This window comes from Chroicocephalus ridibundus, chromosome 1 (genome assembly GCF_963924245.1).
Source record: "Chroicocephalus ridibundus chromosome 1, bChrRid1.1, whole genome shotgun sequence".
Taxonomy (NCBI): Eukaryota; Metazoa; Chordata; class Aves; order Charadriiformes; family Laridae; genus Chroicocephalus; species Chroicocephalus ridibundus.
The window spans coordinates 139,855,771-139,877,101 of NC_086284.1; the positions used below are offsets into that span (position 1 = coordinate 139,855,771).

General features: G+C 43.5%; 1 protein-coding gene across 1 annotated transcript in view; it reads left to right on the top strand.

The window, feature by feature from the left end:
* Positions 1 to 21,331, top strand: part of VWF (von Willebrand factor) — a 144,147-nt gene that overhangs the window by 30,692 nt on the left and 92,124 nt on the right. Inside the window, exons 11-18 of the mRNA XM_063355778.1 lie at positions 1,560 to 1,696; positions 3,113 to 3,251; positions 3,866 to 3,966; positions 6,952 to 7,147; positions 8,074 to 8,289; positions 14,563 to 14,803; positions 15,634 to 15,728; positions 17,023 to 17,183. Of these exons, the coding sequence (XP_063211848.1) occupies positions 1,560 to 1,696; positions 3,113 to 3,251; positions 3,866 to 3,966; positions 6,952 to 7,147; positions 8,074 to 8,289; positions 14,563 to 14,803; positions 15,634 to 15,728; positions 17,023 to 17,183 (1,286 nt within the window). The remainder of the gene's footprint in view (positions 1 to 1,559; positions 1,697 to 3,112; positions 3,252 to 3,865; positions 3,967 to 6,951; positions 7,148 to 8,073; positions 8,290 to 14,562; positions 14,804 to 15,633; positions 15,729 to 17,022; positions 17,184 to 21,331) is intronic.

Below are 21,331 nucleotides of genomic sequence, written 5' to 3' on the forward strand. Positions count from 1 at the left end.
CAGCTTGTAATGTTTAATCTTTCTCCATCCTTTGTCAGTGGATTGCCAATGTAGGCCCAGCACCTGAATTTTGTTCTGGACAAGGAGGTCTCTGCCCACCTTGTTTTCTGTAGGACCATCTCTAACTGTAATACTCGTATGAAAGGGTTCCTTTGCAAACTCTGTGGAGTTGGAGCCTTCCTATGTGTTTGCAGAGGCCCTAGCATAACAGGGTACTACATCCCAGTTGTGGCATCTGAATACTGCCTTTCTGGACATCAAAAGCCACGATGTTGGTACACATGTTAAGATGCTGAAGTCACTTTTCATAGTAGAAGGATGGACAAGCCAGACTTTTGCATTATTCTGCAAGAACTTTAGATGTAGGTCTTGTAACTATGGATTTATTTTTAATTTTATACTAGTTAATTAAGGTAATGGTTCAGAGTAAAGTCCATAATTTTTGCCCTTGGAATAACTCCAGCTGTGACTGTCTTCCAGCTCTTCATTCTGATAAGGTGGTTTTACTTTAATATTAGAATAACTTCTTGGTATTCAAGGCAGTCCAACAAAGGAATAAACACTTTTTTTTGGCTGTGTTCAAGGAAGCCATTGTGAAGAAGGCTTTCAGACACTGTTGCCTTCATAAAACCATACTGCAATGCTCTAAAAACACCAGTAGAGAGACAAAGAGGGGGCTCGCAGTCTGCCAAGACACAACTGTGAAACACAGACTGAGAATGAGGCACCTCTGCAGAAGAAGAGCAGACCAGCAGTGAGTCCAACAAGTCTTGTTGCAAGTATTGATTTCCAAATTGGTAAAAACGCCTGCGTTCTGCATCCAGCTCCATGGGTGCAGATGTGCCCCACTGAGCTAAGTAAAAGTGGATTTAAAGTGTGCTATGTCAAGATGTTGGAAGGTCCTGCATAGGGATAAAGAGGCAACATTGTCCATTGTACAGAGGATGTGACTAATGCTGGGTAATCCTGAGCCCCTTTCCTAGCTCTGCCAGTCTTAGGCATTAGAACTTCCCCTCTCTGTGCCTCAGTTTCCCCATTGTATAAAGACATGTTCCTACATAAAAGAGAGTGTGGGTTGCTGTTTGCAATTGGTTCATGCCACCAGCACCCATCACTTTGCAGGCTAGGCCATACTTTGTACCTGAGAGCTTGAGTGACTGTGCTGAGTTTCCAGGGCCTCTGAGGTATATACTATAGAAGAATCAAATCTGCTCCAGTGAAGAAAGCTGAGCCATTTGCTGACGTCCTCGTGACCCTACGTTTGAAACATAATATAGGCTTTTCCGTAGGCATGAATTTCAGCTCTCGAGTGTGATTTATACCATAATACTCCCCAGCTTTTGTCAGTGCTGCTGTTACTACTGGTAATGACTTACAGGAATAAACAGGGAGATAAGCATCTCATCCCTTTTTTCCCCCGGTCTGCTGGGGACCTGGGCCTTGTGTAACCTGCTCCTCTGGGCTGCTCTTCCCCCGCAGTGGCTGGGGGGGGGGGGGGACGGGCAGGATTTTGCTCGCAGCTGGCACTGAGGTGATTAATGGCGCTCTGTGTTTTTCAGGAGAATGCTCTGTCACCGGCCAGTCGCATTTCAAAAGCTTCGACAACAAGTATTTCACCTTCAGCGGGATTTGTCAGTACTTATTTGCCAAAGACTGCGTGGAAAATTCCTTTTCTGTGATCATCGAGACCGTGCAGGTAACAGCAGCCTTGGCTGGCGCCTGTGCACCTCCGCGCATGCTCCTGAGAGAGTGGGAAGGGCTGTGGGAGTCTGATATGAATTGCAGATGCACAGGCCAACAAAAGTAATTTTCCTATGAAATAATGGAGTTTAAATAACAGATCCAGTCTTTCTCCTTAGCTAATAAGCGTTTTGCTTCTCCTCGCCGCCATCCCCAGGAGCCTACCTGGAGACTGAAGTTCGTAATGAGGTTTGGAGAAGGAGCCGTCTCTTTGCCAGCTGAACAGATAAATGCAGAGGAGGGTGCGCCCCTTGCACAGTCCCTGAGGGACGGTGCCTCGATGGAGCCCGGGGCGAAAAGACGTTTCCTTAGACACCGAGGAGGGTGCGCTGGCAGAGTAGTACCTTGGGTTGCTTTCCATCAAGTCATATTGAATAGTGATTTCTGCTGCTCATTAGCCAGTCAGCAGCTCCTGACTTTCTTTGCCACCTCCCCTGAAGGGTGGGAGAGATGCAGCTGGAAGTCAGTGAGGGGAGACAACTGGAGAGAGGCAGGAAAGGGAGCCAGGCCAGTGCAGGGAGGGAAGGAGACCCTGGAGGGGGTGTCACAGGGAGGTTAACCCGGTTGTGAAATTAATTGACCAGTTGTGCGTGGGAATAGGTGAACTAACGTGGAGATTAAAAAGGGTACTGAATCAAGCAGAGAGGAATAAAAAGGATGGGGATGGAGGAACTGAAGGCAGGCAGAGGTATGATGGATTCAGGAGACGAATGGGAGTGAAAGGGGAGTATCAGCCTGCCTTGCAGGTCACAGGCTTTGGAGAAACGGGGTGTGACCGTCCTACGCACACACCACCATCTACATCTGCATCCTGCCTTAGAAAGCTCGGATAGTGCAGCTCTGAGGTCATCTGTGCTTGGGAACTTGCAGAACGGGTTTCCACTGAAACTTCCCTTTCGAAACCAGGAGTCCCCAGGGGCCTGCAATCCCTGTTCCTCATCTGCCTAATCCTCAGCCGGGAAAACAAACAGCCCGGGGAGCCTTGGGCGGTGCGAACCCCACAGCTATCTCCCAGGCTGTGGGGGACAGGAGACCATGTCCCTCCCTGCCCCTGCCACAGCCTGGGGGGGCTGGACGCTGGCTTCTGGCGTGGGCTGCTCCTGGGGGCTGGTGTAATGCCTGCAGGTTGCCTTCCAGGCTCTGGGACAAGTAGCTGCGGATGGCTCCCTGGTGCGCGATTAGCAGGATAATGGAAGAAAGGCTGCCAGCCTAGTGTTTGTGGGTTGGAGAAACTAGATCCGTAAAACCATCGAGACACTTAACACCTCCTGAATTAGATGCCGAAATGCCTTCTGGGGGCCTGGGGCTAAGTCAGTAAAGTCCCAATAAAGTGAAAGCTTGAGGTTCAAGGCAAATCTCCCCTTCTCTGTAGTGTGCAGATGATCCTGATGCCGTGTGCACTCGCTCAGCTTCGGTCCGAATCCGGGATATGGACAACAGCCTCATTAAAATGAAACACGGAGGAGGAATTTCACTGAATGGACAAGACATACAGATCCCTTTGCTACAAGGTGTGTTCTTGATGTCTAACTTTGGCCAAACGCGGAAGGGGTCCTACTTACCAGTGTTTTCTGGCACGTCTTAGCCCAGTTCAATCAAAAAATGTTTTCAAAACCAAATTCTCACTTGCAGCCTCTTCGAGAACCTCTGTCATTTCAGTTTCTCTCTATGCAGCCGACGCATCTTGGCTCAGCTCCCCTAAAATCAGGAGAATTAACCTGGTCCGGATTTGCAAGATGTGATCTTGTAAACCACTCTTGGCCTATGCTTTCTAAAATTACTACTATTTTTTATCCAGAAATTTGAAATCCCTGCAGTTACCTTGCAAACTGTCATGGTTAATGCCTGAGGTTTTGCGGAATGCACGTGTTATCCTCTTCTAGGGCTCCTGAGTGCCTTAAAGCAGAGCCTATGGACGAGTTCATGCATATGTAAACAGGTGAGCAGGCACAAAGCTTGGGAAGTGTGCGGTGGGCATCGCCGGCACCCCTTGCTGTGGTGGACCTGCTTGCCCCCCAGATCTGTGGCAGCCTCTCTGTTGGCCTGTTCAGCGCTGCACAACAGCCCCAGGCGATGAAACACCACATCCTGGCTTGACTGACTGACACTTTGTGGTTGTCCTAAGGTGCCCTCCGCATCCAGCGCACGGTGAGGACTTCGGTTCGCCTTACCTATGGGGAAGATTTGCAGATTGACTGGGATGGTCATGGTGAACTCCTCGTGAAGGTACTCTTTCTTTCCTTCTGTCTATTTCTGCCTTTTTGCCCCCTCTCTCGTCCCACCCAAACATGCACAAAGATTTTATTGTGTGAAGTGAGAAATTGCTTTGTGTTGCATGTTAGGAATTCCATTCTCTTTTGCTACCCCCAGAGTGATATACAGGTCCTTTTGTACTCCAGAAACAAACATTTTCATCCTACAGCAGCTTGGTAGATTTTTTTTTTTTCCCTCTCTCTTTTTTCGTGGAATGACAGCCATTATTAATCATGAATAGTTTTGTGTTTTGTTCAACAGATACCCTCCAAATTGGATTTTTGCTTTCATTTGCTTTGACTGTCCTGTCTAAAGCAATGTATTTGTATGACTTAAAATAAGGGAAGAATATAGCTCCAGGGACTCAGTTACTCATAATTTCCAGGAAAAATCAATTAACTCATAGAAGATGCGTTGCATGCTCCTGCTACTGTGAGGGATGCTTAAAGTCACCCTTGATTAGCGATTAGGGTTTTTCTGTGCTGAGACTGCTGCAGAGTGTAGAAATATCCAAACCAGGTTTAAAAGAAATGAGCTGCAAGGGAAGGAGTCTAGCTGCAACAACAGAATGCGTTACATAAACCACTTTTTTGGTGTGTGTGTGTGCAACAATTTGCAGAAAAGCCTGTGAGGGAAGGCGGGTAGATTATTTCCTGTGTAATAGTCTCCTGATAGCTGATAAACCTTCACAGCTTCTCCAGCTAAGCCATCTATTGCCCTCTTTGCTTGTAGAAGAGGCTGTTTTCTGTCGATCAGTAGGTCCCAGGGACTGCGACTGTTGTCCCTGAGGTTGCATGTGCTCCCTGAGGAGCACAAGTCCGCCTGGAGCGTTCCTTCCTGGTGTGATAACCTGCAGGCTATGGGCGTCTGGTCAGGGCAATGCGCTCCTTTGTGATGCTGCAGACCCGTGTGCTCCTGCCACGTTCGCGTGGAGTGGTGCTTAACCACAGCCCTGCTGCCTTTGAGCCCCATTTGTAGTCGGGGATCTGCAGCTGGGCCCTGCGTGGGGTGGCTTTGCTCATTGAGAAGAGTTTTGCCAAGAAAGTCAGTTTTTCTGGAGTTTTCTACCGAGCAGTGAGCGTTGCCCTCTATGAACCGTGGCATTGCTTTTGCACTCTCCTTGCCTGCCCCAAAATTTGGTTTAAATGTCACATTTGTCACAGTGTAAAAGGTACATGAAAGGTAGTTCAAAAATGAGTACAAGAGCTGAAAAGGCAACAGAGAAGAAAGGTCAAGACGAACTTTAGAAAGCATCCATGATTTTAGTATCGTTGTTTCTATCTAGTCTGTATCTCTGTGCTCCAAGGGTACTACAAGTTGTTTTTGGGCTGAGAATAATTCAGTTTGGTCCATTGGCACACCTCAGAAGTTTTTGCTTTCCTCAGTATTCAAAGTATTTTTCTGCCTGGTCAGAGAACCGTGTAGCCTGGAAAATTCTTTCTTACAGTTAAACCAAATCTAATTTTCTGCTCCAGATCCTCTACCCATAAAAGCGGTAGAAGTTTCTCCAATCATCTGCATTTATTCAGCTCTGCTCTGAGCTCTTTGCCTCGCTGGATATCTAAAGCATCTTTTTAATTGCTTTGTTAATTTATGCTGGATTTGTAGACTGACCTGTTGCCAAGTATTTCTGACAATTGGGGGAAGTGATACACTTCCATTACCTTGGCCAGACTTCTGGTAAAAATTCTTTTAATGTTCCTCAAGAAGGTTCCCCTTTCTGTGACCACTTGATATTTGTGGCTCGAGCTTCCACTCAAAAATATGCCAGAATTTGGATTTGTATGAGTCATTGTCTGTATGCCGAGTACGTGAAAAAGTAACTTCCTTGGCCATCGGAGTAATAAGGATGTGTATTCTCTAATAATTAATGGTTGTTCCTTTTGATACTTCATATTTACTCTCTGACCACTGTATTCGAAGGGAGGGTAGTATTAGGTTATGTTTTGGAGGATGATTTAATTTGAATTAAACAGAAAGCCAGTTTTCTTCAAAAATGTGTTTTTCTAGCTTTTTCGGTTCTGTTTACTGGTCACTCCTGCCTATCTAACTCTAGCACTCTACTAAATGCATACAGAGAGCTGCTGTAGCATTAAAGCACTGAGTCAGCTCCTGAGGACAGCTGGTAGCGCTTGTGATGTACCAGATCTTTACTTCTAATAGAAACTGGCAGTTTCTACTAGAATAAAAGATATTGGTGCCTTTGTGTTGCAGATGTTGCTTAGAGCGATTTCCCCCTCTTTACCTCTAAGTTTAGGGTCCCATTTCAGCTGTCCCTTGATTTGCAGCAAGAATGAGGCAGGGTGAAAAGTACGTTTGCTCTGTGGGTTGTTTGCAATGCTGCTTTTGCTGTGTCATAAGTTCCTCTAGGCGGGAGGAAGCTCTGATGTGAGGTAATGTAGCTCCGGGGGTAGCAGTCTCTTCCTTATTTTATTAATGGTGCTTAATGTTGAGGGAGATAAATCCTCTAACGTTGTCCCTGTTTTGTGATAAATCCATCTGTTTAAATTTTCCTTTAAAATGTGAAATGGTTTCAGGTGCCATATCGTTTCCCAAATTCCCACTGGACCTTTAGAAATAGAATGATCTCGCTATATTAAAAAATGCAGCCCCCACTGTTGTCTTGTTTATTTATATGAATGAAGGGGAAAAACGGGGAAAGACTAAACTGGCGTGCTGATCAAGGCACAAAAGTAAGCTGTTTTTCTCCTACTCACCTGTAGTTACCCTTTGAAATTAGCACTGTACTGTGCAAAAATTGTCCTGCTGCTACTAATAGTAGCATTTTTGTTAGAAGTTTAAAGACGTAGTACAATGAAATTGTCTGTAGTTTTTTTACTATGTATTTGAGAATTTTCTTGATTATTAAATTGTGTATGGTTCATTCTTTGGAAAAAATCTTGCTATACAGTGTTGACCTATTCTGGAGGATGACCCGGCTAATGTTGTGTTCCATAGCTATCTCCAGTCTATTCTGAAAGGATGTGCGGGCTATGTGGAAATTACAATGGTAACCAAGGAGATGATTTTCTTACACCTTCTGGCATGGTGGAAGCTCTTCTGGAAGATTTTGGAAACTCCTGGAAGCTCAATGCAGACTGCCAAGACTTGTTAAAACAAGACAGTGACCCCTGCAATCTCAATCCTCGTTTAGGTACTGAACTCCATCCAAAATTAACATGTGCAACAAACTGTGATCTTCCATTTTACATAACAAGTAAAAAAAAAAAAAAAGAAAAGAGAGAGTGAGTGAGGAAGCCAGTGTTGCTTGCATTACCGGTAGGGTGACTGCAATCGCTGTTTAAAAAAAAAAAAAAATCAGTAATATGGGATCATGCTAGTCTTCAGTTTAGACCACAGTCAGAGTTAGACCATCACAGCCACAGCACAAACTTGAGTGTCACCGAAACTACACTTACAGGTGACAGCAATACTATGTTTATCCTCTGGGTGGACAAAACACCTGTCGTCTTCACTCCCCTGTCCTTACACCTATACACTTTTCCTGATCCCTTGTTTCCCTTCTTTTACTGCATCCCAACAGGCAGCCTTCCTCTTTCCCTCCATACAGCTTGTCTGTGCTGGTTAGACATTGGAAGATGTTCTCAGCGCAATTTTCTTGTCCCAAGTGTTACAGCAGCCTCTGGTTTCTGGAAGGAGCAGGAACGCATAAAACTTTATGACTGTAGATCAGAGCAGGCACTGTAGATTCGTGAGTGTAGTGCAGGCTAGAAGTCTTAACTTTGCAAATATAAAAAGCAGCAGAAAGCAGAGGCTCTGTGAAAGGAAGTACAGCACCAGAAATAGTGGTAACAGAAGATGAAAGCATTGCTTTTCCATGATTTGTTTTACTAGTGAAACATTATTCTTTTAGTGGAGCTCATGACCTATGAGCTATGATGCTATCTATGCTTATTGATCCTATTTTATTCTTCTGTGGGTTTTTTTTTTGTTTTGCTTTTTCTTTTTCTTTTTTTTTTTTTTTACAAAAGAAAAAGAAAATGCTTAATGTGGCTCTTCTAGCTTTTCTTCAAAGCCACTGATAGATTCAGTGCAAGCATGTAATTTTTCTCTTTTTAGCCAAATATGCTGAGGACTCCTGCTCAGTTCTGATGTCTTCTGCATTTGAACCCTGTCACCATGAAGTCAGTCCCACTCCCTATGTGAAGAACTGCCGCTTTGATGTTTGCTCCTGCTCCAATGGCAAGGATTGTCTATGCTCTGCTATTGCTAATTACGCAGCAGCCTGTGCTAGGAAGAACGTCCTGATCCAGTGGAGACAACCTGACTTCTGCCGTAAGTGAAATGCTCCTAAAACCCTTGTCTCAAAGGAATTTCTTAGCAGTGTCAGATGAGAAATCTAGAATGAGATGATTTCTGCAGGGTGCCAAATATTTCTTACGGCAAATGATGAGAAGAGTGTATCTTTCCTCCACTCAAGCAAGGATGCAAAAACTAACTGTTCACAGAGACTGCTCAGCACTGGGGGAGAGAAGCAGTCATTTGACATACCTTAGCAGAGCTTTTGACTGGATTTCCATTTTCAGCTGTATTTAACTTTCAGCTACTCACCTTGAAACTTTCTGAATATCCCAGGCTGGGAATCTCCAAATGATTTGTAGTAATGTATAAATTGCTGTTTTGGTACCTTCTTCTTTTGAGGCCCAAGCTTCCTAGCTCCTAACCTTGTCAGTGACTCCTGATTTTAGATGAAGTTGAGGGTATAGAGGAAGCACAAAGACAGGTACTTGGTCAAGTGGTAGTCGTAGAACAGAATCATAGAAGTATAGACAAACTTATATCAGAATCGACCTCTGGCAGTCTTCTGGTACAGCCTCTGAACATATCAGGGCTAACTTACAGCAGATTGCCTGGGCTCTTGTCTGGACAAGTTTTGAATATCTCCAAGGATGGAGATCCCACAACCTCTCTGGCATCTGCAGGTTTGGGTTACAGAGGTGGGGTAACAGATAGGATAGGATATCTGCATAGAGCAGTCCAGTGCAAGATTAATAGCCAAACTGCTAAGAAGCTGGAGAGAAGAAGCCAATGTCTGTTATTGCTTTTCTTGCTCTGTTAGGTCAAAGTGTTACAAAGAAATGCATTGCAATGGAATTTTGATGGAAAGTGGACACGCTTTTCCCCATAAATATTTGTGAAATAGATGTGTTTGCATTTTCTTGAGTAACTTTGCTATTAAGGAAAGAAGACAATTGAAAATTTTGGGGAAAAGTATGTAGGCTCGTCAGCCCTCCAGATCTGTTCTGCTACTTCTTCCCAAACACGATGTGCGAAAAACACTTATAAACTGAGTGAGTAGAAACAGGGAGAGCGAAAGAGAGGTCGCTGTCCTTCCACCTGTTAGGGTCTGTACCTGTAAGGTCAGACTACAGCTTCTGCAGGCTGGAGAGTATTTACTGCGAATGAGAACAAAATCAGTTTATGTTAAACTGCTGCATGGTTTCATAATATTTTACCTAATTTATGTAAATGTTCAGATAGTGGAACAGTAATGTAATAAAAATCCTTTTAAAAATGTGCAGGTCTGGAGGCTGAAAGAAAGAGCAGCGATAATGCACCATCGTTCTTTCTGTAATTGAACAAGTCAATTTTCACAATTAATCTTTAATAGTGCAGAGCTGCTTCCTCCTCTCTGTGCATTACAGAGCGCTTTATGTTCTCATAAAGTGACGATTTCCCTGATTGTAGATCCATCAGCCCCCATTAAATAATCCTGATGCCCCAGACATCTCCTGTCATATGAAGGAGAACAATCCCTCTTTTAATGGGCTTGAGAAGTGAATGTGCAGGTTGCATAATTTGTGCTGATGGCCCAGTGTGCTGAACACGTGCTCTGCTCCTGCCTCGGTCAACGGAGATTCAGCTTCTTGGGAAATGACTTGACAGAACCGGTTTGCTTGATTTGAAGTGGATAAGTGGCAGGGAGGTAAGTCGTTAGTGTAGCACAGCATTTCTGCTGCATGCCAAGCTAACAACCGCATTCGTCTCCCACGTCTTTGAAATTATTTTAGATGAAGTTTGATTGTTTAAGAGCTGAATCCCACCTTGCCCACCATGAATAAGCAACACAGCCAATCCCTGTATGCTGCATGGAAGGAGAAGATAGGCCATGCTGTGAAGGGCTGTCTATATCATGCATGTGCAGAGTTGTGGTGAATGGAGTTAAATCCAGTTGGCGGCCAGTCAACAGTGATTTTCCATCAAAAGAAGTGTGGCCAGCAGATCAAGAGAGGTGATTCTCCCCGTCTACTCTGCTCTCGTGAGACCCCACCTGGAGTACTGTGGCTAGCTCTGGAGCCCTCAGCACAAGAAGGACATGGATCTGTTGGAGTGGGTCCAGAGGAGGGCCACAGAGATGATCTGAGGGCTGGAGCACCTCTCCTACGAAGACAAGCTGAGAGAGTTGGGGTTGTTCAGCCTAAAGAAGAGAAGGCGCCAGGGAGACTTTATAGCGGCCTTCCAGTACCTGAGGGGGGCCTACAAGAAAGCTGGGTAGGGGCTGTTTGCAAGGGCATGTAGCGATAAGATGAGGGACAATGATTTTAAACTAGAGTAGGGTAGGTTTAGATTAGACATTAGGAAGGAGTTCTTTACAATGAGGGTGGTGAGCTACTGGAACAGGTTGCCCAGAGAGGTGGTGGAGGCCCCATCCCTGGAGACATTCAAGGCCAGGCTTGATGAGGAATCTGATCTAGTTGAAGATGTCTGTGCTTACTGCAGGGGGGTTGGACTAGGTTTCCTTCCAACACAACACATTCTATGTTTCTATGATTCTCTGATTCCCTAGGGCTCAGTATTGGGGTCAGTTCTGTTTACTATCTTCATCAATGATCTGGATGGGGCGATTGAGTGCGCCCTCAGTAAGTTTGCAGACAACACCAAGTTGGGCAGGAGTGTTGATCAGCTCAAGGGTAGAAGGGGTCTACAGAAGAATCTGTACGGGCTGGATCAATGGTCTGAAGACTACGGTATGAGGTTCAACAGGGCCAAGTGCTGGGTCCTGCACTTGGGTCACAACAACCCCACGTAGTGCTACAGGCTTGGGGAAGAGTGTCTGGAAAGCTGCCTGGTGGAAAAAGACATGGGGGTGTTGTTCAACAGCCGCTGAATATGAGCCATCAGTGTGCCCAGGTGGCCAAGAGGGCCAATAGCATCCTGGTGCGTATCAGAAATATTGTGGCCAGCAGGACTGGGGCCGTGATCATCCCCCTGTATTCAGCACTGGTGAGGCCACACCTTGAGTACGGTGTTCAGTTTTGGGCCCCTCACTACAAGAAAGACACCAAGATTCTGGAGAGAGACCAGAGAAAGGCAACGAAGCTGGTGAGGGGTGTAGGGAACAGGTGTTGTGAGGAGCAGCTGAGGGAGCTGGGTTTGTTTAGCCTGGAGAAAAGGAGGCTGAGGGGAGACCTTATCGCTCTCTACAACTGCCTGAAAGGAGGTTGTAGCCAGGTGGGGGGTTTGGTCTCTTCTCCCAAGTAACAGGTGATAGGACAAGAGGAAACGTCCTCAAGTTGCACCAGGGGAGGTTTAGATAGGATAAAATTTCTTTACCAAGAATCCTATCTTTTAGATAGAAAAATTTCTATCTTTTAGATAGGAAAAAATTATTTACCAAAAGGGTTATTGAGCATTGGAACAGGCTGCCCAGGGAAGTGGCTGGGTTACCATCCCTGGAGGTATTTAAAAGACATGTAGTCATGGTGCTTAGGGACATGGTTTAGTGGTGGACTTGGCAGTGTTAGGTTAACGGTTGGACTCTATGATCTTAAAGGTCTTTTCCAACCTAAATGATTCTATGATTCTTTGTCTTGTGTATGTATGCATTGTTTTGTGGTGAAGGGGAATCAGTCAACAGGTCTCTAGATTCAGGTTTTAGGTCCTATTGAAAATCCCCCTATTTTCCTTAATGTGGTGGTGAGTAGCTCATTGTCCTTGCATGTCTTCTGCAAGAGTATTTGTATGGGATAGATGCAGGAGTGCTGGAGTGGGCAGTAGGGCCGGCTCTGAGCAGCATTTGAGGATGGCTACATCACATGGTGGGGCTCACCCTGCCAGCCGGTGCTGGAGAAGCAGCCGTGTTAAATCTAGTCCTGACAGGGTGCGTCATTGTTCAGAGCTGCTGATCTATGTGTGATTACATTTTCACCTTGCACTACATGAGAAACTGGTCAGGATTTATGTCTCTCTCGCTCTGTGTTGAAAACCCACCCACAAGAAGCTGGATGAACTGTCCAATGGATACGCACTTTTCCAATGCTTTCCCATTATTTTCCATCTTATACCTGGAACAGGCTGAGCTTCAGAGCACAGCATTGAGCTGTTTTGGTTTTATAACAGGCGTCCATAGAGACTAGATGCACCTCGCCTTTTCCTCTTGTTTTCCTGGCAATAACGGAATGTTGTTTTTATTTTTCGTAATGACAGTGTCTTACAAAGTATGCAGACAAAAGTCCCCTCCCAGGTCAGTTGTCTTGCCTTTTTGCTGTTAAAAAACAGATGTTGCTGAGATGTGATGGAACAGTTGATTAGGACTTGGAGTATGAACTTGGCATTGGGTAGCATAACTGGAAAAGCAAGGGATGTTTCTAAAAACTTAGGAAGTGCATCGGCAGGTAAGATGAGTTACAGAGCTTTATCTAAAGAAAGGATCCACTGCAAACTTGTCCCTGTGGTCCAGGAGTGTTTTACCACTGACTAGAAAGTAGGGCAGGATGTTGGTCTCAGTGATCCTATCCTTGTTGAATCTTGAAACTCTAGTAAACTGGTGTACCTGCCTGAAATCTGCCAGACCAGTTCCCTGTTTCCAGAGGTTCCCAAGTAGCAGATCATAGTTTTGGCTAAGGCTTCATGGTTGTGTGGGGGTTTTTTTGTTTGTTTTGTTTTGTTTTTTTTTTTTTTTTTTTTTGTGTTTTTTTTTTTTTTTTTGTTTTTTAAAAAAAGCAACTGGTTCTCAGCCCTGGATGGTGCTGATTTTGATTTTCTGCAAGGATCATGTTTATGTAAATTAGAAGTACTGTTCTGTGAATAGCTGCCAAATGCTCCTAGAACTGTGAGTGAATCTGTCATCTATTTATTTCTGAGCTAGGAGGTATTTACTCTGTGTTGATGAGCACACACAAGTTTCTTGGGCTGGGTTGTGAAAGGTAGGTTAAATAGTTTGGGCAGAAGTCCCAAACTTGGGAGATCTTTGCTCTGAAGAAGGCTTTAAGTCACCTTGGATGCCGCCAGTCTGGATCCTCATGTTTTAGAGGCTTACGCTCCCGTATATGGGACTTCGGGTGCCTCAAAAGAAGTCGGGGAGATGTTGGTGCAACCATGCCTCTCTTCAGTAAGTAGAAGCAATTCTTGATTTCAGACAAATTTTGTGTAGGTAAGCATGAGATGTTGGTTAACATGTGGGACTTGCTTTGTTAGCCTCAGTGTTAGTTCAGCCCTGCTAGCAGCTGGAGGGGCCCGCAGGGCTGTAGCCTTGAGATAGTTTTTTCTTTTACTGTCATTACTGCTACAGTTCCCAGGGGTGTGTGCTCACAGAAGAGATGGTCAGGATTATTGGATCACTCTGCAGGGATGAGAAGAGGAAGAGCTTTCTCTGTAACCCCTTGATCTTGGTTTTAGCACAGTACAAATGCGCCAACTTGTATTTGCAGCTGCTTCCCTCACTCCGCTGAACATCCTACCTCATCACCTTACAATCCTGGCCATTTGCTATGGAAAGTTGCTACAAACGACAGGTCTTGTAAACTCCGGTTAACAGGAGGCCTGTTAAAAGCCCTTGATAATACTAACTTGTTTTCTCGTCTTCTGAAATGTGTTGTCCCAGCTGCCACCTAGTGCCGATGCTGATGTATGCCGGGGAGGTTGCCTCAAAATCAGCGCTGTAGAACGAAGTGGAAGTTTTATAAACAAAGAAGCCAAAATGGCTCCAAATGCCATAATTAGGTCTCCATAAAAATGAATTAATCATCAGAAATCGTTAGTACCCAAGGTTTGGCTCCACAATCATTAAATGACTTCGCTATTTGCACCTGTTCCCACCAGTGGAATCACTGAGGGCTTCTGGGATGTGAGGCTTTAAACTGTGGTAGCACCTGCTTATCAAGGCAGAAACCTACATTTCTACTTATTTTGACCAAATTGTCCTCAGCCATCTTGGAAAGGAAGAGAACTGTAAATGTGTACGTGATACTTGTAATGCTCCTAACTTGTAGATCCAAGTAATAGCAGAGGGTGGACACGGCCTGTGTTTTTCATTCTGGATGAAATTTTGTGGATGGATTTCCATTGCAGGGGTTGCAATCCAATCCCGACATTTATTGGAAACTGCACGTAGTAAGGGTTTTGCTTGTGTGTGTACATATAAGCAGTGCCCTAGGCTTCCCTGGTGCTGCAGAGTTAAGGAAAGACAGTGTAATACGGGCCTCTGTCAGTGAGTAAATTGAGTAAATACATTTTAATTCCCAGCTTTCCAGTCTGATTTAGGCAGCTTTTCTTTTAGTTGGCTTTGGATCTAATGCCAGTCTCCCTGACGTGCACATCATTCAACAGCAATGACCTGTCCTGAAGGCCAAGTGTACCAGCAGTGTGGGATGCCGTGCAACCAGACCTGCAGATCTCTGTCCTACCCGGATGAGGACTGTGATGAACTCTGTGTGGAAGGATGCTACTGTCCGCCCGGGCACTACCTGGATGAGCGTGAGGAGTGCGTGCCAAAGTCCCACTGCTCTTGTTACTATGACGGTGAGATCTTCCAGCCAGAGGACGTCTTTTCAGATCATTACACCATGTGGTAAGTGCAGTCAGTTTTCATAACTCATCCCTACATGCCATGACTCAGGAATTTTTGGATAGCCGGAGTGGTTAACCGGTTCAGTTCCTCAGGTCCTTTACCTCCTCTGAAACTAGTTTAGAAGAGGGCAAGATTTTGCCTCCAATAAACCAAATGGTGAGTTTTGCTGTTGCATCTCTATCCGTATAATTTCAAACGCCCTCTCAGTCAGGAAAAAAAGGACGAAGCCCTGTTCCTGCCAGTTTGAAATGGAGTTTAATTACTGACAATAGCTACTTCGAAGGCTTTTAAAATGTTACTTTAATGTACTGCGTTACATTTCTTAGTCGTTAAAACCTAATTATCTCGGTGAAAGATACAAATATTAAAAAGCATTTCTAATTGTTAAATTGAGTAGCGGTACACTGAGAGTATGAATGTAATTGCTGGGCAGCTCCCGGCAAGCCCAGTTTTGGGAACAACGTCTGCTCCTTTTCTCCTCTGCCACAGAAGTCAGAAGTTGCAGGGACTAAGTGGTCCCTTACCTGTCCCCACAGCAGACCTGACTATTGTCTTGCCCAGCTTTATGCCTGTGCAGATGCATTGGATTCAGCTGGACAAGGCTAGCATACGGCTGGTTTACCGTGCTAGTGTGTCACTGCGACTATCTTAAGGAAGATTTGCCTTTGATGTTGAATGAACAGAGTGAATGGAGAGCAACAGATCAGCAGCAATTGAGAGGGGTAATTTTGGTACTCTGACAAGTTCCCCGTAGGCCTGTCTGAAAACAACAGCATGAGTGAAAGCTAAATGTCACCTTGTTAAATATAAGCTCTATTTGTTTTTCTTAGCTATTGTGAAAACGGTTTCATGCACTGCAGTACAAACAGAGCTCCTGGTGCCTTCCTGCCAGATGTTTTCGCTGATGAGAGGCCATCTGCCAGAAGTTAGTATGCTTTAAGAAATTAATGTGTGGTTTTTTTGGGTGGTTTTTTTTTTTTTCCCCTCTTCTGTCTCTTGGCAATCTAGAGTAGGGAAGAAGTACCAGAGGTTGCAGTGGCTGGTGATGTTGGAAGTCTCTTTCTAAACCTTTTTTTGTTATACGCTAGAAACAAAATGTTTGCATGGGAGGATGCAGGGCTCACTGTGTCCCGCCTCTCAAAACTATAGTTAGCCACTGCACCCTGTCTTTAGTTGAAGAGGTTAAGGGGTTCCCTTGGCAGTGATCCGAGGCCCTCAGTTTCTATTTGAGGATCACATGACTTCAGTAACTAGCCAGCTTTACACCTCCTGCAGGCTGCAAGTTCTGGTGCATATGAAGCTTTTGGTGGCTTGAAGGTTAGAGTGCTGCCAGGCACCGCGTGTGCCCTCCAGCCACCAGGCATCTCACCGTAAAGCCTCCCAGAGACTGGCAACTGCTTTGCAGAGCTAAGCACTGCGTTGGAGAGCAAGATATTAGTGTTCTGGGATTTTCTGAGGTTCTCCACTGATAGAGAAGTAAACTGATGGAGTTTACGGGATTGTGTTGGGAGAGGGGGTCTTGATAAAACATCAGTAGTAGTGTCAGTGGGTGGCCCCCACTGTCCTTCAGGTGAAGCCTTTTAGGTGTGTATCTCACCAAACCCTTGCTGTAATGTTACTAAGACATAATTTTCCTGATATTAGTGTGTTAAGACTTACAAAACCTCAGAGAGGCATATATCTAGAATTGCTGAAATAATAACCTGGAGTTTCTTGGGAAATTCTGATCTTCTTTCAGAACCTGAGTTCTCAAAAAGTTTGAAAACTCTGTATTTAAGCTAAGGGCATTGTTATTAACAGTCACCCACGTAGTTACATTCCGTCTTGGAAGTGACTCTAAGTACAAAAATGTATGGTGCTGTTGCTTCTCAGAACATGGATTTTGCGCTGACATTGCCAGTGTGCACTGCCTCAGGTTGAAATAGGTTTCACACTAAAGTGTGCTCATAGCCCTAGTGCAATCTGGAACTGAACGCTTGTGCAGCTCTTTTTGCTTCCCTATTAGAACACAGGCTTTTATGATAGCCTAACTGAGGTCGCTTCACTGGGAGGTGGGGCCTGTTACCTTTGCAATGTCATTCGTAGTGGTGTGGTGGCGTTGCTCCATTCTATATCCTAAATTAGTTTTCTAATAAAAATGTTGACCCATCTTTTAGCAAAATACTGTGCTAACACTACTTGAGTTCTAATTGCAATTTTCATAAATTTATTTTTGAAAGTAAAAAGGAGCTTGACATGCAGATACCCCATGGAAAAACTTGTCTGTCCTGCAAACAACCCAAGAGCTGAAGGGTTGGAGTGTGCCAAGACTTGCCAGAATTATGACTTGGAATGCATCAGCCATGGCTGTGTATCTGGATGCCTTTGTCCAAAAGGGATGGTAAGCAGGCTCCTCTCTGTTTTCTTGCCTTCATTTTTTCCTACCAGCAGTCTTCTTGCGGCCTGGAAATACGTGGTTGTGAAGTATTGACTCTGCCAAATTGTGGCTGGTTTAAAATATGTATATTGGTATATGTGCATCGAAGACCAAGTCAAACTTGTAATAATAATTGATAAACAAAAAGCCAAACCCCACTTTTTTTTTTTTTTTTAAGACCAATTTATGTCTTCCTTCAACTCTCCTCCCAAACTCTTCCTCAGCCTTGCTGAACTTCCCTAGTCAGGCAGACAAAAGTACACAGGCACCCATACCCCACGTACCCACCCCACATGCAGCCAAACCCTCCTGCTGATACTAATTGCCTCCTCGTCACGTCTCCATCTCTGCTGCTGCCTTCCTGTGTGTTGTACCAAGCTGAGAGTTCCCCATGAGACAGAACGTGGGATGCGAAACTTGCCAAAATGTTGTCAGAGTGTGTCCTGGAGTTGCAGATGGTGTGCTGAGCATGCTTTTTTCACTGGTAAATGCTTTTTGGAGTCCAGGGTTATGTTCCCCTGCAACCCTCAAATTTAATCACTAGTTTAGTCATTTTTAAATAGAGCAAGTAGGTATTTGCTAAGCCAGTGACTGTGAAACCAGTATCAATTTAGAGCCCTCATAAAAAGGAGGCGGAGTAGATTAGACAGCAGATTGCTGCTGCTGTTCTCTGAGCAATAGAAAAAAGCATCAGTGTTCACTGCTGTGCAATACGCTCTGGGCAGGTGCACAGGATCTCACTGGGGATATAGTCCCGGGCATCACATGAAAAAGATAGAGGTGGAGCACATGGTATGCTCTTTATGAAGTTGAGTAAGTGGCACTTTTGAGTCCTCTGTCCCGGGAAACTGCTGGGATTAAGAAGTTTATTAAGTTCAACGTATGAAATGCAGATGAAAATACCTGACAGGTGCTGGAAAAAGAGTTGAGGCCGCATCTTTATTTTGTTTGAGGGCTAAAATACTTTACAATTATGAGACTTTATTTGATACCTACGGTACTTGGAGATGTGCTGGTGCAGTTTCCTGACTCGGAGGGGCATATGGTAAAGCAAGATGTTCTCAAATGCTGCAATCCAGGAAATCTAGAAATGCAAAAGATAACTTTTATTTTTTTTACTCTTTTATACCTATTCAAGGCTCAGGCTCAGGTTAATATGCACTGGACATTGTTAGCAAATGAAGGTGTGAGTTATTACTTCTAGGGTTGAGATGCGTGTTTATGTTTAGGCGTCAGTTCTAATGAATTGACTTCATCCACTAGTTTAACTTCCATTTAAAAAAGCAATTAACGTTCCCTGGAAACATGTTTTTTTTAGAAAGACTTTTTTTTTTCTGCTTCTATATGAATACAAATGTTTTCTCCCTCAAAATTCCTGCCACTTTCTCAGTAGAAACAAACAAAAAAAGAATTCTCATAACAGAGTCATTTCTAGCATTAATATTCATATATTTTGACTTTGCTACCATATTTTGCTGATGAACACACATTTATGTAAATAGATGATACTGCAGAATAAAATGACAGCTGTAGACAAAATCTCAGGCTTGTGAAGTATCTTGTTGGTCTGAAGTGAAAAATACTGAACATAACTTGAAGGCATTCATATCAATATTGAGCAAATTTTCACTGCTATTTTATAAGTGTTGTTTCCTTTCACATTTTTTTTAATGTCTTTCCTTTTAGAGAAGACTATTCCTAAATAATAGTGTGATAAGTAAACTTACAGAAGTTTGTGTACTGGTAAAGTTCCAATACATCTTTCTCAGTATATAAAAATCCGACTTCTTTGATTTGGTGAAGGGGCTTGAGACTTGGTTTCAGTTCCAGGATATGGTAATAGTACACTTCAGAGATAATCATGGAAAACAAATTATGGTAACTACAGGAAAAAAAAAAGAAAAAAAAAAAAAGAAAAAAAAAAAAGTAGCAGCTCCCCATCCCAAATCTACTTCCCTAGTAATTAACTTTTGTGTTTAGTATAGAATTTCCTCTTCCTTTTCAGTAGGTTGGAATTATCATTCAAACAGCTGTTTCATAAAATTCTTGCCAGGAGAAACAGTCCTTGGCATTCTGGAATTGTAAACCTCAGTTTACTCCGCAGCAATGTAAAACACGCCACTGAACTCAACAACATGGCTTGTCAGGGTTTGGATAGAAGAATCGGGCCCAGTATTTAAAAAAAAAAAAACCAACAAACTAGTAAAATAAGCTCTTTGTTCGCTAGATGTCAGTATGGTTCAATCTTCCAGTAAACTCCGTCTATAATTGCTCGCTTTCCTTGGCTTCCCGTCTGGCAGGGAATAAAAATTGCAAGATTCACGTTTCTCAAAGCCACGATGGGAGAAGCCAGTATGTAGATGACTTTGTTGTAAGCCAGGATCAAGCTCGGTGCTTTCATGATGTTGGGCGCCCATGGCCGTGCGTTAGACTCCTGGCGTGTGGCTCCCTGGGACCTGCCAGCTTGTTGCCAAAGAGCAGTTTCCTCCTCGTCTCCAATAGGTACCTAACCAGGATGGTCTGGGGGAGGCTTTTTCCTTATTTCTGCATTCCCCAATGAGCCTCTGTGCTCCCAGTGTTATTTGCCGAAGACTGAAGGATTTGGGTCGGTGACCAGGTTCTCCTTTCCATGCAGCCTCTCTCTCTCCCTTAAAGAGTCTGGGCATGCTGAGGGAAAGCGCTGCAAAGTCACGAAGTCTGTGTTTTCCAGACTTGTACCAACGGGGCTGAACAATAAAGGGACCGGAAAAAGGTATTACTGTTCCTTTTACTGGTTGTTCTCCCTTGTTGGTATTCTGTAATCCTGTTTAATTTACAAGCACTCACGGAGGTGAGCTACTGTTGGTAGGAATGTCTGTGAGAAGGAACAGATTACTGAACATTTATAGGAATAAATATTTCCACGTATCATCACTGTGGAAGAACTGGTGCCATTTTACGGAAGGTTTCTTTTTTTTTTCTTTTGCAGTACGGTAGCATATAGGAATTATGAATGGTCATGGATAACTTATTAGCAAAAAAAATAATCTTCCTGCTTCTCTAAAATGGTTCATACCATCAGGAAAAAACAAGCAAGATACTTAGTTTACATAAACAACTCTCCGGTACAATTTGCAATTATATACACTTAATATGGAATTGAGTGCAAAGTTATTTCTACGTATATAAAGAGATGTTTACACATAAGTGAGCTGAGTTACCAATCTTAAACAGAGCAGTGCATAGCATGAAATCTGTATGCACAAATTGCCTGCCAATTTTGAATTTCATATCTGAAAAATAATTTCAAAAAAATCACAGATTGTTAAAGAATATGATGCTGCAGTCAGATAGACGTGAATTAGAAAATTTGCAGGGGTGAGAAATTGCTAGTCAGTCAATTGATTATTTCCCCAATCCGAAAATACAGATGAAAGCTAATTTATTCCAACTGAAAAATAATTTTTCCAGTTCATCTTGATTTAATATTTTACATCGTTTTGATTTCTTGAAAATAAAAATGTTCACTATGTCATGAAAAGTAATTCTTTTTCTGTCTTTGATCATCTGGAGGGTGGGAAATTCTCCATACTTGTCACCCTTTTGCAGAGCAGAAAAGATAAATCATAACATATGTGCAGAAGTGTGGGGAAAAATATGCTTTCTCAGTTTAGTTTACTGCACTCCAGGTTTTTCCCATTGGAAAATATTAATAAATATACAAATGGAGTGTTAACCACCTTTCTGGGGAAAAAGAGGAGCAGAACAATCAGAAAGCACAAAATCCAGACACTCCAAAACGAGAAAATTAATTTCTTTCAATTTCCAGCAACTGAAGCAAAATTAAGGTTTAAAATTGAAATTAAATGTTTTATTGTATTATGGTTGCTGAAATAAAAATATTTATAAAACTATGATACGTTAGTACAAAAAGGAAAAAAACCCAACCCTAAACGTATTAATCGGAAAAGTTTGAAAGGGTTTTTTCTTCCAGACTGTTTTCAACAGAAACTTTTATAGAGTGCTGTTTTGATTTTCCTGCTAGCTCTGCTGTATGTCCTTCAGTGTAGGCTTATCCTATGACAGAGTCTTCACAAGGAGGTGGGTACCAGCTTTTTGGTATGTGCGTCTGC